At 38.7% G+C, this 13,957-nt stretch overlaps 1 protein-coding gene across 1 annotated transcript in view; it reads right to left on the bottom strand.

Annotated features, from left to right (window-relative positions):
• Nucleotides 1-13,957, bottom strand: part of Trim37 (tripartite motif containing 37) — a 103,458-nt gene that overhangs the window by 66,023 nt on the left and 23,478 nt on the right. Inside the window, 5 exon segments of the mRNA XM_057775894.1 lie at nt 245-326; nt 2,673-2,723; nt 7,126-7,168; nt 7,171-7,249; nt 13,253-13,320. Of these exon segments, the coding sequence (XP_057631877.1) occupies nt 245-326; nt 2,673-2,723; nt 7,126-7,168; nt 7,171-7,249; nt 13,253-13,320 (323 nt within the window).

Raw genomic sequence — 13,957 nt, 5'->3', positions numbered from 1 at the left:
CTGCTGACCCATCTCTCTAGTCCCTAAAACTGTCTTCCACACATATTTACCCCATTATAAACTAGAAATAAAATTTAGTGATGTTGGAGTTTATGTATTCATATTTAACACACTTTGTACATATTTAGTAATAAATGGCATAAACAGAAAATTGTCAATTTCCATACTCCTCTATTAAGTAAACTAGTATAATTAAAGCAAATCTCAAAATTAAGTTGAAAATTTAGAAATATAAAAAACTTACTGGGTAAACTTTTAACCTCCAACAAAGTCCTGAAACTTGAAGAGGTGGGCTGTAAACAGGATCCGCTCTCTGGCGCAAAGTGCTAAAAAGAAAGAAAAACAACCAAATTCCAACATCAAAACTATTGTGAAATGGCAACAAGCAAAACCAAAAAGCAACTACATACCTTAAAATAATATGTAAAATACTGAACAACAGAAGGTGACTGAACAAGTCAGACTCTCTAAATAAGCCTGAAGGAACTTATTTACATATGCACTAATGATACTGAAACATTTAGCAGTATCTTTTACTTCGTAATTAAAACCCAACAAAAACTCAAAAATTGCCATTTAAGGGAAAACAGAGTACCACCAAGTATTCCAAATTTAATTCTGCTTCAGTAAGCATTCTTTACTATTTATAAAACAAAAACATGGGAGAATAACTTAATGGTACAGCATGTGTTTAGCATGTGCAGTCTTAGCTCAATATTAAGCACCAAAAATTATTAAGCAAACGAAACAGATAATTTCTGTATAGCACATTTCTTTTAATAGAGAAATAAGAATATGTGTCAACCCTTAATATTTGTAGGGGAAATTCAGCAAGGTTTTTAGCTACAAAACTACACCATTAAAAACAGACAAAATGAGCGGAGGAGGCAACTCAGTTAGTTAAAGCCTTCTGCAAGCACAAGTACTTAAATCAATCCCCAGAAACTAAGTTAAAAGCTGCTAGGAATGGTGGCTTGCACTGGCAATGTCCAAACTGTGAAAATAGAGGCAGAGCATCCGAGTCTCGATGGTCTGCCAGCCTAATGCATTTGGGAAGACTCCAGGACATTTATTGTTCTTTCAGAATATCTAAGTTCAGTTTCTAGCACCTGTATTAAGTAGTTTATAACAGTTCCAAGGACTCTGGAACCCTTTCCGGGACTCCTTGAAAACTGCACTAACACTGTGTATACTCACAGACAGACACACAGAATTTAAAAACAAAAAGGATGGGTAGCACCTAAGGATGTCTTCTGACCTCCACACATGAAGCCATACAAGCATATACTAAACACACATACCACCACCACCCATCCCCACCACAGGGGAATAACAGATGGCACAAGTATGGCTTTTTAGTTACCAGCACACCTATTCCCAGTATTTCTCAAAGATCTCATATTTTAAGTTCCCTTTTTTGTCCTGTCCTTGAAGTCTCTTATAGTCTTTGTGATTTCATATATTTACTTCTAGACCAGTACGATGGTGCAATCCTTTAATTCCAATCTGGTCTACATAGGAAGTTCCAAGGTTAGCTGGGTATATAGTGAAATCCTGTCTATAAAGTTCCAGGACAGCCAGGGCTGTTACACCTAGAAACTCTGTCTCGAAAAACAGAAACAGTAACAAAAAAATTCCTTTGCAACTGGAGAGATAGCTCAACAGTTAGGAACACTTGCTGCTCTACCAGAGAACTCAAGTTCAATTCCCAGCACAGCAGCTCTAACTCCAGGAGATCTGATGGTCTCTTCTGGCCTCCGTGACACCAAGTATCCACATGGTGCACATACACAAACAGAGGCAAACACCCATACACATAAAACAAAGTAAAATTTAAAAATATATTTATAAAGCTGGCAAGGGCGGCACACACCTTTTATCATAGTCTTCAAGATGTAAAGGCAGGCAGATCTCTGAGTTCTAGGCAAGCCCGGTCTACAGAATAAAATGCAGGCAACCAGGGCCACACAGAGAAACCCCATCTCAAAAAAACAAACTTTAAAGATCTAACAAAGAGCCTGGCAGTGCTGTCACAAGCAGCAGAGGCAGGCAGATCTCTGTGAACTCAAGGCCAGCCTAACTTACAAGAGCTAGGTCCAGGACAGGATCCAAAGCTACAGAAAAACCCTGTCTCGAAAAACCAAAAGAAATAGAACAAAGAGGTCATCAAGTAGAAAAATGTATTCCCAACTTCATGCACAGCCATTGAAGATACTCTATGAAATTACCTTCAGGTTATATGTTATAATGTATACATTTTGCTTTAAATTGAATCTTACATAACCAAGATATCTCATTATCTATATGCATTTTTCTCCCTGTTTTTTGAGACAGGGTTTCTCTTTGTAGTCCTGACTGTCCTGGAACTTGTTCTGTAGACCAGACTACCCTCAAACTTAGAGATTTGACTGCCCCTTCCTCCAGAGTATAGGGACTAAAGGTGTGCATCACCACATCCAGTTCTATGGACATTTTAAACTCTGAAATCCAAACATGTCTTCCCTCTGAGATAAGAAATGAAGCCCAGCATGGGCACTCCAGACCAGCTCTGCTTCTAACAGGAAACTTTAGTTAGGGACCTCATTAGCTCATTCTTACCACATAAGACCACTTGTCTCTTACTTTTGCACACAAATACACAAGAAAAACCCAGAATTCTCAAAACCTCTTACCTGAAGTTCTCTAATACAAATGTAGCTGAATCGTAAGACGGTACCAATTCACTAAAAAGAACAAAAGGAAAAAAAAATAAATGACCTTAATTTACAATTTACATTTAGTTAAAAAATAAAGTTAAAAAAAAAAAAAAGCTTTGTTTGTGGTGGCTCACACCTTTAATCCCAGCACTCAGGAGGCAGAGGCAGTGGACCTCTGTGAGTTCGAGGCCAGCCTGGTCTATAGAGTAAGTTCCAGGATAGGCTCCAAAGCTACAGAGAAACCCTGTCTCAAAAATAAAAATAAAACAAAATTTTTTTTAAAAAGTAAGCTCCTTGGAATTATCTTGAAAACTTGACAGCAGTAGTACCTATAAAATATTTCAAAATCTTGATTAAAGAGCATTAAATCAAAGCAGTTCATAAACCATAACAAGTTTCTAATTAGAATGAAAATACAACAAATATTTACTTCAAGCTTATTTACTAGCAAATACCCCCTATACATTTTGGTTATTTTGTTGGAACCCTCAAGCATGTCAGGCAATAACTCTATCAACTCTATCACTGAGCTATGGCTATAGCTTTCCTACACTTTTATTATAAGATTAGAATATATAATTGAGGGGATAACTGAGATGGGTTAGCACAGTTAAGACATTCTTGGAAAGGTAAGATGACATCAATTAGTCTAAATTCCATATAATCTTCTCTAAAAAGAACTAACCTGTAAACATAGGATGAGCTAGAGGATAATATATCTTGCAGTCAACTACCCTGAGACCATGTGGATAGTCTGTGGCACTGTCATTAAAACATCATTTAACATAAAATTGTAACATATACAACATTATAATATGTTGCCATAATTTTGGTATGGTTATAAATTGAACAAAATAGACTGAAAATCATTTTCACCATACCTTCAGATAGACTATATCTACAGTAATTTGTGATTTGCCAGAACATGTTAGTACAAATAAAAAAAATTCTAAAATTTATCAAAAGTTGATAAGGCAATCATGCATGCAGCTCTTAGAAGGTAGCAGCAGAAGTCTAGCCTCAGTTAAATAGCAAGTTTGAGGTTAGCCTAGGTTATATAAGGCCCTATCCCAAAAACAATAAAAGAGGAAATTATTCATATATCACATATTTTCCAGAGCAAGAAGATGTACTTTGTCCTATGAGTGTTATCCATAGTACCTATCCAAATTGACCTTCTCAAGCACTCCTATAAAATCCCTAGGCAGCTGTTGGCACTTCTTAGAAGGTACACATGCCAGCCACATCTCTATGGATCTGTGCCTGATGATTCTTGCCTACTCCTTCATAAGAAGTCAAATATGCAGAGGCCTGCTCTAATGTTTCCCAATTATGTATTCTATCACTCAACATATAAAACCTCAATTAGTGAGACCAATGCAATTAGTACCTGGAAAATTTTTTTAAACGACCATAAACTTAATGAGAACTCTAAAGGGATCATCTCAAAAATAGTTTTCAAATTTCAACCAAAAGAAATGTTTTTGGCTATCAACCAAGATAATACATAATCATATGTTGGTCATTTTACCCACTAATTCACTATATCCTCCAAAATGTAAACACTTTAACTATCCTGTTCTCTGATTTATATGCTGTTTCTTTTGCTATGTGCTTATTCCAGTGACATGTGTTGTCTTTGCTGTGAGCCAGATTCAGAACACAAAAAATTCATTTATTTGGAGACTGAGATATTTCTCTATGTCTTAATGGTTTCTATTGCTGTGATAAACACCATGACCAAGAGCAACTTGGGAAAGAGTTTTATTGAGCTTACAATTTTACTCCATCTCTGAGGAAAATCAAGGCAGAAAACTCAGGGCAGGAACCTGGAAGGTGGGACTAACGCAGAGGCCACGGGGAATGCTGGTTATTGCCTTGCTCCCCATGACTCCCTCAGCTTGCTCTTAGACCACCAAGACACCTACCAAGGGGTGGCACCACCCAGTAGCCAAGACTCTCTCACATCAATTATTAACCAAGAAAATATCCTAAAGAGGCCAATGACAAAGAGAAATTTTCTCAACTTAACTCCCACTTCCCAGCTATATCTACATTTGTGTCCTGTTGCCAGAAACCCACCAGCACAGAACATGTGTATTTCTGAATACACAAAGTTCCACACACAAGTAGTGTAACAGATTAGTGCTATGGAACTTCAGTAAAGACAGGTTGCTCAGCATAGAGCACAGACCAGCCTTGATCCTAGGATCTGTCTCAGCACTGCTTTAGCTTTTCATCGGTTCTCTTATCTGTCCTCCTGAAATGACTCTGGTCCTTATAAACAGATTCACTAGGCCTCTTCCTTCCAAGAGTAAACAACAGAACTTGGAGAGTCACTCTTCCTGGAGAAGAGGTTCAGAGAAAAAAAGCACCGGGAAAGGACACTGCTCCCTTGAGATTGGCATCAAAAGTAGCTATGAACCATCTGATATGGTGCAGGGAACTCAACTAGGGTCATGTGGATGAAATTCTGCTCTCTTTACCATTCAGCCATCTCTCTCTTCCCCTGTAACCCTAACAGGGTTTCCTCTGTGTAGCTTTTGACTATCCAGGAACTCATTCTGTAGACCAGACCGTCCTCAAACTCACAGAGGTCAGACTGCTTCTTTCTCCTGAGTGCTCGGATTAAAGGTGTGTGCCGCCACCGGACAATTTTTAAGAGAATCCCAAATGATGGTTATGCTGATAAGAACCACTTAGTTGGGAAATGGTGTTGCACACCTTTAATCCTAGCACTCAGGAGGCAGAAGATGGATCTCTGTTGAGTTTGAGGTCAGCTTGGTCTACAGAGTTTCAGGACAGCCAAGGTTACAACAAAAACAAGACCAACCAACCAAAGAAACAAAGAAAAAAAAACAAAAAACCACTAATCTAAACTAGGTGTAGTGCACGAACTTAATCCTAGCACCCAAGAGGCAGAGGGAGACTAGCCTACTCTATACAGCAAGTTCTAGACCTGTGAAGACTACACAATAAAACCTTGTCTCTGGGGTAATAAAAATTCATTTTTAGTAGTTTAATGACACAATGTGACTACATATGTTGTTGAAAGGAATTTGAAGAATTGGCCCAAACTGAAAAATCAAAAAAGGTACCAAGATTGCAAACTTTTTCTTTTTTTTTTTTTTTGTTTTTTGTTTGTTTTTGAGACAGGGTTTCTCTGTGTAACAAACAGTCCTGGCTGTCCTAGAACTCACTTTGTATTCTACGTTGGCCTTGGACTCACAGAGATCTGTCTGCCTCTGCCTCCCAAGTGCAAGGATTAAAGACGTGCCCCACCACCAACCAGCTGCAAGTTTTTTCTATTAATTGCTTCCTTCCACTTCTCTTAAAATCTGGAGATACTAAGTCACCTTTATAACTTTTTGGTATCCTATCTAATTTTAAGTTTTGATTAATAAGATATACATAAATTTAAAAGGCAAATAAAGCCGGGCAGTGGTGGCACACACCTTTAATCCCAGCACTCAGGAGGCAGAGGCAGGCAGATCTCTGTGAGTTCGAGGCCAGCCTGGTCTACAAGAGCTAGTTCCAGGACAGGAACCAAAAAAGCTACAGAGAAACCCTGTCTCGAAAAAATTAAAAAAAAAAAAAAAAGGCAAATAAAGGAAGACTAGGGCCTTCAAGGGGCACAGTAGTAAAGGCCCTTACTGCCAAACTAGACCCTCAGAATTCAATTCCTTAGATCAAATGTTGCAAAGAGAGAACAGATTCCCCAAGCTGTCCTCTGACCCTCAAGAGAACCACAGCACTAAGAAACCACTTCCTAACCCACATACAAAGGAAAGACACCCATGAAGTCAGTAAGATAGTTGTTTTCTATGGAAAATGGAGCTTTAATTAAAGAAACATTCTAATTCCCTTTCAGTTTCCCTTTACAACCAAAAGTGTGAGGCCATCACAGTCTTAAAAGTTATGCTCTTTTTTCCACCAAGTAGATTCTGGTAAACTAGTTCAGGACATGAAGTAAAAGAGCCTTTACCCACTGGGACATCTCAGAGGCCTTTCATTTTGAGATCTGATTTATGAGTTTACCAGATTATATCACTGTAATTATTAACAGTACCTTAAAAGGAGATGGTTAGCTAGTAATGTTAGCACACACCTGTAACCCCAACACTTAGGAGGTGGACATAGGAGAATTAGGAGTTCAAGTCCAGCCTCAGTTACTTAGTGAGTTTAATTAAGACTACCCTTGGCTATATGAGACTATTTCTTAATGAGCTGAGAAAAATAGTTTATTCGGTATCTCTTGAAGCCACTCCATTCTCCAGGATATTTTCTCATGTTTCCTTAATAAATCTATATTTGATCTGTTTAATAAAAAGAAAGGAAAATGAAAGGAAAAGAAAAAAATAGCTTACTCAAGTCCATACCTTTATATATTCAAACTTAAAATGGAAATAAAATCTTAAAACTGTTATACCTGGTAAAGTCTGGTGGAACAGGTGTAGTAACAAAGGATGCCATGGTTTTCGGTGAACTTGCTGAAACATCATTAGGATCTCTGCGCTCTTAGATATCAGCTCGCTCTTACTGCAAGACCGCAACTGTGGGAGGAAAAAACAGTATCTCAACCAACAAAAATATTCTTCAATGGCACTTCAAAATTTTCTAATGGGTCAGGTGTAGAAGCCTGTACCTTTAATCCCAGAATTTGGGATACAAAGGAAGAAGAATTGTTTGAGTTTTATGCCAAACTGGTCCACACAGCAGTTCCAGGCCACTCTAGGTCTACATATCAAGATCCAGGTCAGCCAGGCCTACACAGTAAAACCTTCCCCCAAATAAATAGGAGAATTTTAATTAAGAAAAATTGAGGCCAGGTGTGGTGGTGCATACCTTTAATCTTATTCCTTGGAAGATAGAGACAAGCAAATATCTGTGAATTCAAGGCTAGCCTAGTCTAAATAGTCAGTTTCAGAGCAGCCAGGAAACTAAAGACAGTTGAGAAGAATTAGCCTCCCCAAGGGATGAGCCCCCTAAATGGCTTTTCAATACAAAGTTCAGTCCTGAAGTCGAACACACAAACAACAAAAATGTATTCAACAGGGTGTGTTTTTATATAACAAAGAAAAAGGAGTTACCAATGTGGGGAAGCTTGGTAGTAGAAGGGAAGAGACATGAGAGAGGATGGAAATGGCAGAAACAAAAGAAAAGAGGCAAGTGATTATATTTAATTATAATATAAATTAATTATATTTTAATTAAAATATATTAAAAATAACATTAAAAACAGTGAATAATTACAAAGATAATCTGGTTATTTAGTGAAAAAATTAAATTAAGAATAAAATAGTCAGGCCTTGGTGGTGCATGCCTTTAATCCTTGCACTCAGGAAGCAGATGCAGGCAGATCTCTGTGCCAACCTGGTCTACAAAAGTGAGTTCCAGGACAGCCAGGACTGTTACACAGACAAACCCTGTCTTGAAAATCCAAAAAAGAAAAAGGAAAAAAGAAAATAACTTTCAGGAGCAGGAATGTAACCGGGCTGGTAACAGTTCTTGCCTAGCATGCAAGGAGCCCTAGGTTTAACCAGAGCTGAGCCGAAACTGAGTCTGTTAGCACACACTTGGGAGGTAAAGGATTAGAAATTCAATGATATCCTACAGTTCTATGAGGAAACTGAGATCAGTCTGTGCTTACATGAGACTCTACCTAAAAATAAATATAATAGGAACTAGAGAGTTGGATCTGTGGTTAAGAGCATTCACTGGTCTGGCAGAGGACCCAGGTTCAGTTCCCAACGTCAACAAGGTAGTTCACAATTTTCTATAGCTCCAGTTACAGGAGATCTGGCACTCTCTTCTGGCTTCCTTGGTACCAGGCACACACGTGGTACATACACAAGCAGAAATTATCACATACATATAAAATAAATTTAAAGAAAAACTTTAAATTGCAAAGTGGGTTTGAAAATTTAAACTGCAGAATCTAGGCTTCTTTGCAATTTAGCAACTAAATCATTAAATTTATGAGATTTTAATAAAATCTCTCCTATTTTAGGGTTAAGTAAAAAGCAACTGCGAATATATTTTCACAATGTTACAGTTAAACTACTTTATATATTAATGAGCAGATACTCCTTTAACAACAAGCATTTCTAATTAAATGTGGCCTCTAGAAATGCTGATGTCATACACATATATCACACACCAATCTTATCAGTTCTTAAAATATTAAAGTCAGAGATAAAGAATGAGAAATGTGGGCTGGAGGGCTAGATAGATGGCTCAGAGGTTAAGAACAATGACTCTTCTTCCAGAGGTCATGAGTTCAATTCCCAGCAACCACATGGTAGCTCACAACCATCTATAATGAAATCTAGCCTGCAGGGGACCAAACTAGGCCTCTGAATGTGGGTGGCAGTTGTGTGCCTTGGTCTTTCTGTGGGGTTGCTGGCAGGATCTATGCCTGGTGCATGAACTAGTTTTTTAAAGCCAATACCCTTGATGCAACGAGGAAGGGCTTGGTCCTGCTTCAACTTGATATGCCAAGCTTTGACTCACCATGGGAGGCCTTACCCTCTCTGAATAGAGAAGGGAGGGGGAACTGTGGTTGATATATAAAATGAATTGAGAAAAAAAAAAAAAAAAGACTATGGATTTTGAATTCAGAAAAACCAGACTGAAGTTCTAACACTTTACACTACAATTTGGAATAGTATCACCGCTGCTTGTTTCAACTGGCTTTTTATAAAGACCATGAGGCAGCTTTGAAAAACTATGGCCAGGCAGTGTGGCGCACACCTTTAATCCCAGCACTCGGGTGGCAGAGGCAGGAGGATCTCTGTGAGTTTAAGGCCAGCCTGGTCTACAGAGTGAGTTCCAATACAGTTTTCACTGTCTCAAAAAAAAAAAAAAAAAAACACAACAACAACAACAACACCTGTGTATTATTATGGACTGAACTGTATCTTTTTGTATCTTTTATCATCTACAATTTTATATGATGTGGGCCCAAACTTCTAGTCCTCAACTGTATATGAAGATGAGCTGATTAAGCTAAAATGAGCAACCAGAGCTCTCAGTACACAAATATTTCTGTGAGACCTCAGAAAAAACAAAATCCAATAGCGCTTTGGTCTTGAACTGCCTGAATCTAGAATTATGAGAAGATTTCTGTTGTTCAAGATCCCATTCAGTGGGATTCTGTCATTCCAGCATTAGCAAACAAATACAACTTTAAAGTACTCTATGGATGATATTCAATTTACCCAAAGGGGCAGGTGCTACAGAATGTCACCAACCTATAGAGCTACTGGAGGTGACAAAACACTTAAGAGGTGAAGCCTAGGCCTAGAGAGATGGCTCAGGCACTGGCTATCTTCCAAAGGACCTGGGTTCAACTCCCAGCACCTACATGGCAGTTCACTACTCTAACCCTAATCCCAGGGGATCTGGCATTCTCACAGGCATACAAGCAGGCAAAACCCCAAAGTACATAAAGCAAGAAAGAAGGAAGGAAGGAAAGAAGGAAAGAGTGAAGCCCAATGGGTCAAGGTTAGACCATATCTTGAAGGGCATATTGGAACTCTGGCCACTTTCTTCATTCCCAGTGCAAGTTAAACGTGTTTCTTGCACCATGATGTACATACTGCCTTGCTATGACCCCCAAAGCAACAGAGGCGCTGGTCCAGGGAACAAACCCTCTGAAACAGTGTGAAAATAGGCCTTTCTTTCTCTTAGTTTGTCCAAGTAACAAAAAGTTAACATAACTCTAGCTGAGATAAACAAGAAAGAGTTATAAAAACTTAACAAAAGGGGGCTGGAGAGATGGTTCAGCGGTTAAGAGCACTGGCTGCTTTTCCAGAGGTCCTGAGTTCACTTCCCAGCAACCACATGGTGGCTCACAACCATCTGTAATGAGATCTGGTGTCTCTTCTGGTCTGCAGACATACATGGAGGCAGAACATTGTATACATAATAAATAAAATCTTTAAAAAAAAAACAAAAGAAAGAAAATAAAATTAAAGGCCAAAGATTTAAAGAGAGCTTAACAAATATGGACGGCAAGTAAACATAAGAAAAGATTCTCAACACCATCAATCACAGGCAAATAGAAATTACAAGGGGATCATGAGAGGGAGAGCCTTCTGTGCTATACGTCAAGTTCCAGGATACCATGGGCTTAGGTATGTATCAAGATCCCGTCTCAAACAAACAAACTAACAAGAATGAGAGTCCTGAGAAGAAAATAAAAGTACTAAATACTAGCCAAACTGTCAATCAAGTGTAACGACAAAATAAAAATGTTTTCAGACATGCAATAAAAGGTTCATTCTGATTAGCTATCCTGGGAAGCTACTGGAAGTGCAAAACCAAAGCAAATGAATAAACCAAGTGTATAGTAGCCACAGAAACCAAGAAATAAAGATTCAACACAAGAAAAGAAGAAAATTTCCATTAAAGAGACCCCTGGGGGGCAGCTGCATAACAGGTACACAGAAAAACACAAGCATTTCTATCTAGGCCAGTGAGGTGGCTCACTAGTAAAAGTGCTTACCACTCTGACCCGAGTTCAACTATCAGAACCATGTGAACAATCAAACATACACCTACCACACACACACACACACACACACACACCTTTAAAACACAAGCATTAGAAAAAAACAAATTTGAAACAAGTGAATGTAACAGTATTTATGAGATATGTTTTATTTACTCTGCTATGCTTAACTGACCCCAATAAATTTGATGAGGCAAGAATTTTTGCCATTTTGTTCACTGGTATATCCCAAACATCTAAAATGGGGCTGCAGAGTCATCTCAGCACTTAAAAAGTGCATACTGCTCTTGCAGAAGTCCAAAGTAAAGTTCTCAGCACCCGTGCTGGGTGGCTCACAACCACCTATAACTACAGCAGGGGATCTGACGCTCCCTTCTGGCCTCCACAGGCACCAGACTCACATGCATATACCTACACATGTATTTAAAATATTTTTCAGATCTAAAGCCATACCTATTATCTAAACACAACAGGTATTTTCTCAATGCTAAGTTTAAGGGAAAAATCAATACATTTAGGTAAATGGCAATAATCATCTATCTTAAAGCTATCATTTAAGTCATACGGAAAAATTTTATCTTTTATAAATTTGCAAATGTCTATGGGCTATTCCCAACAAAAAGCAATTCTAGCCAGGCATGGTAGTGGTACATACTTTTAATTCCCAGCATTCAGGAGGCAGAGGCAAGCAGATATCTGAGAGTTTGGGGCCAGTCTGGTGTACATAGAAAGTTCCAAGTCTTTAAAAAAAAAAAAAAAAAAAAGAAAAACTTCTATTTTCCTATTTTGACATATTATAAACCTTATCTAGAAAGCTTAACAATCAGATAATACCTTCTCTATAAAAAAAATTCCACTACAGCACACAATCTTTTGATGCCATAGTTTCTATCTCCCCCTTTCCCATTACTCCAGCAAAAGGTCTGGGGGAATTTTTTTTTCCAAGACAGGGTTCTATAAATCAGTTCTATAAACCAGGCTGATCTCAAACTCTCAGAAACCCGCCTGCCTCTGCCTTCCAAATCCTGGGATTAATGGTGTGTGCCACCACCGTCCGGATGAGGGGAATATTTTAGAATAGAGCACAGTATCTTACCCTTGTGTATTAGTTACTTTCCGAATGCTGTTATAAAACACCATGACCAAGGAAACTTATAAAAGGGAGGGTTTCCTTTGAGGTTTATAGTTCCAGAGAGAACAGTCCATCACCAACACGACAGGCAAGCATGACAGCAGGAAGGCCTGGCAATTAGAGCTAGAAGCTGAGGGCTGGGCACTCACATCTCCAATCACAAACAGGAAGCAGACAGCAAACACAGGTGAGAGTGAGGGGTTGGTGGAAGCCTTTAAACTTCAAAGTCCACCATAAATCATACACTTAATCCAGTAAGGCCACACCTCCTAAGCCTCCCCAAACACCACTACCAACCATGAACTAATTCAAATGCCTAACGATATGAGACATCTCATTCAGTTCACCACACCTTGTGATCAAATCCCTCAGAAAACAAAGGCAGGGTGTGCCAAAAGTCTGAGGCCATCTTAAGTCACAGTATGATATCAACGAATCAATGAATGAAGATAGATGGATGAATACATACATAAGAGAGACAGACAGACAGAATAGGAATAAAGAAAAGATAAATATATTATTTTTTGAGATGAAGTCTAGGTACTTTGTGACTAGGATGGCCTCAAACGTTCTATATAGCCTGGCTGGAATCAAACTCATGGTCCTTTTATCTCAGCCTCCCAGAGATTACAGCTGTATAATCCATGCTCAGCAAAGACTATTTCATAGCCAGGCGGTGGTGGTGCACGCCTTTAATCCCAACACTCGGGAGGCAGAGGCAGGCGGATCTCTGTGAGTTCGAGGCCAGCCTGGTCTACAAGAGCTAGTGCCAGGACAGGCTCCAAAGCAACAGAGAAACCTTGTCTCGAAAAACAAAAACAAAACAAAAACAAAAAAAAAAAAGACTATTTCATTCTATTTAATATTTAATGCTCACTCAGCAGCACATAAACAAATGTATTTCATCACCTGATGCTCTACCTCCTGAAGTAAAGATTCCAACAGCTCTGTTTCTTGAGTAAGAGATGTCTTCTGACCTGTTTAAAAGAGCAAAAAACAACACTCAGGTTGACTACAGACTTAAGAATGAGATAGTGTCCTATGAACATACTCAGTTAAAAGAGATCCACTGCAACTGAGCAAAACTTCACTACTTACCTCAATAACTTTCCTAGAGCTTTAAGAGGATGAATAGAATTGTCTTTTAGTTTTTGAGAGAGGATTTCTCTATGGAATAGCCCTGGCTGTCCTGGAACTCAAATCTGTAGACCAGGCTGGCCTTGAACTCACAGAGATCCACCTGCCTCTGTCTCCCAAGTGCTAAGATTAAAGGTGTGCACCACCACCACCCCGCAAAATGTATTATTTTTAAAGGGTAGCTGTGAAAAAGAACATTAAAGGTAACCCTATTTTTAGGCAAAATTCAATTTAGGACTACAAAATTTATCTTAAAAGTTTACAGGGCTGGGGCTAAAGTTTGGTTTGCCTGGCATGCACAAAGCTCTAGGTTAATGTAAACCTGGTATGGGGACATTTTTAATTTCAGAAGCACTCAGGAGATGGAGACAAAAGGATCAAGAATTCAAGGTCATCAGCAGGTAGTACACACCTTTGATCCCAGAACTCAGAAGGCAGAGGCAGGTTTGAGGCCAGCTTGATCTACAGATTAAGTTC

This window comes from Chionomys nivalis, chromosome 7 (assembly GCF_950005125.1).
Source record: "Chionomys nivalis chromosome 7, mChiNiv1.1, whole genome shotgun sequence".
NCBI classification, from domain to species: Eukaryota; Metazoa; Chordata; class Mammalia; order Rodentia; family Cricetidae; genus Chionomys; species Chionomys nivalis.
The sequence above is the reverse complement of the archived record's forward strand: the minus strand, read 5'-3'. Positions and strand labels throughout refer to the sequence as shown.